The sequence below is a fragment of the Seriola lalandi genome, unplaced genomic scaffold (genome assembly GCF_002814215.2).
Source record: "Seriola lalandi dorsalis isolate HSWRI2012SDOR001 ecotype SW California unplaced genomic scaffold, Sedor1 jcf7180002051209, whole genome shotgun sequence".
Classification (NCBI taxonomy): domain Eukaryota; kingdom Metazoa; phylum Chordata; class Actinopteri; order Carangiformes; family Carangidae; genus Seriola; species Seriola lalandi.
This window is the reverse complement of record NW_019521762.1, coordinates 4,380-4,931: the sequence shown is the minus strand read 5'-3', so window position 1 is coordinate 4,931 and position 552 is coordinate 4,380. Positions and strand designations below refer to the sequence as shown.

General features: G+C 41.7%; 1 protein-coding gene across 1 annotated transcript in view; it reads right to left on the bottom strand.

Annotated features, from left to right (window-relative positions):
- Window positions 1-458: 458 nt before the first annotated feature.
- LOC111649560 (histone-lysine N-methyltransferase 2C-like) overlaps window positions 459-552 on the bottom strand; it is a gene marked incomplete at both ends in the record, with an annotated part of 4,033 nt that continues 3,939 nt past the window's right edge. Inside the window, one exon of the mRNA XM_023399319.1 lies at window positions 459-532. Coding sequence (XP_023255087.1) covers window positions 459-532 — 74 coding nt within the window. The remainder of the gene's footprint in view (window positions 533-552) is intronic.

The window sequence follows — 552 nt, the reverse complement described above, 5'->3', positions numbered from 1 at the left end:
CTAAAGTAGTGAATTAACTATTGTTAGAGTTAAATGTTGCTTAGCGACCTTTGATATCCATCACTACGGCAACCCGTTTGGATGTATACGAGTGCCGTAGCTTCACTTCAAACGTTGCTGCTTGATGTCCTTCGTGTCTCCTCTGACGACACCGGACCAACTGATGCTGCCTGGAAACTACAGCTCAACCAGCATCAAACTGGGAGTACTGGTTCGATAGATAGATAGATAGAGAGAGAGAGAGAGACCTTCAACCTATAACAGCTCTAACCTTCTGTAGATGACACATAATATAAGTGATAATGACACAGATGAAAGATCAGCTGCATAAAAGCAAAAGTAAACAAAAACATTTCCTGTTTTTTATTTAGATAAATAAGAAAAGTGATGCACAGACAGGTTCAATAATAAACACTAATTCTGTTGAGAAACTGTTAATGAGTGTTGATGACACTCACCACGTAGGGAGCTCTGTCCTGAGAGCTGGCTTTCCTCCACAGCTTGGCAATCTGCTTCACTCTGGTGGACCAGTCTGACACACACACACACACA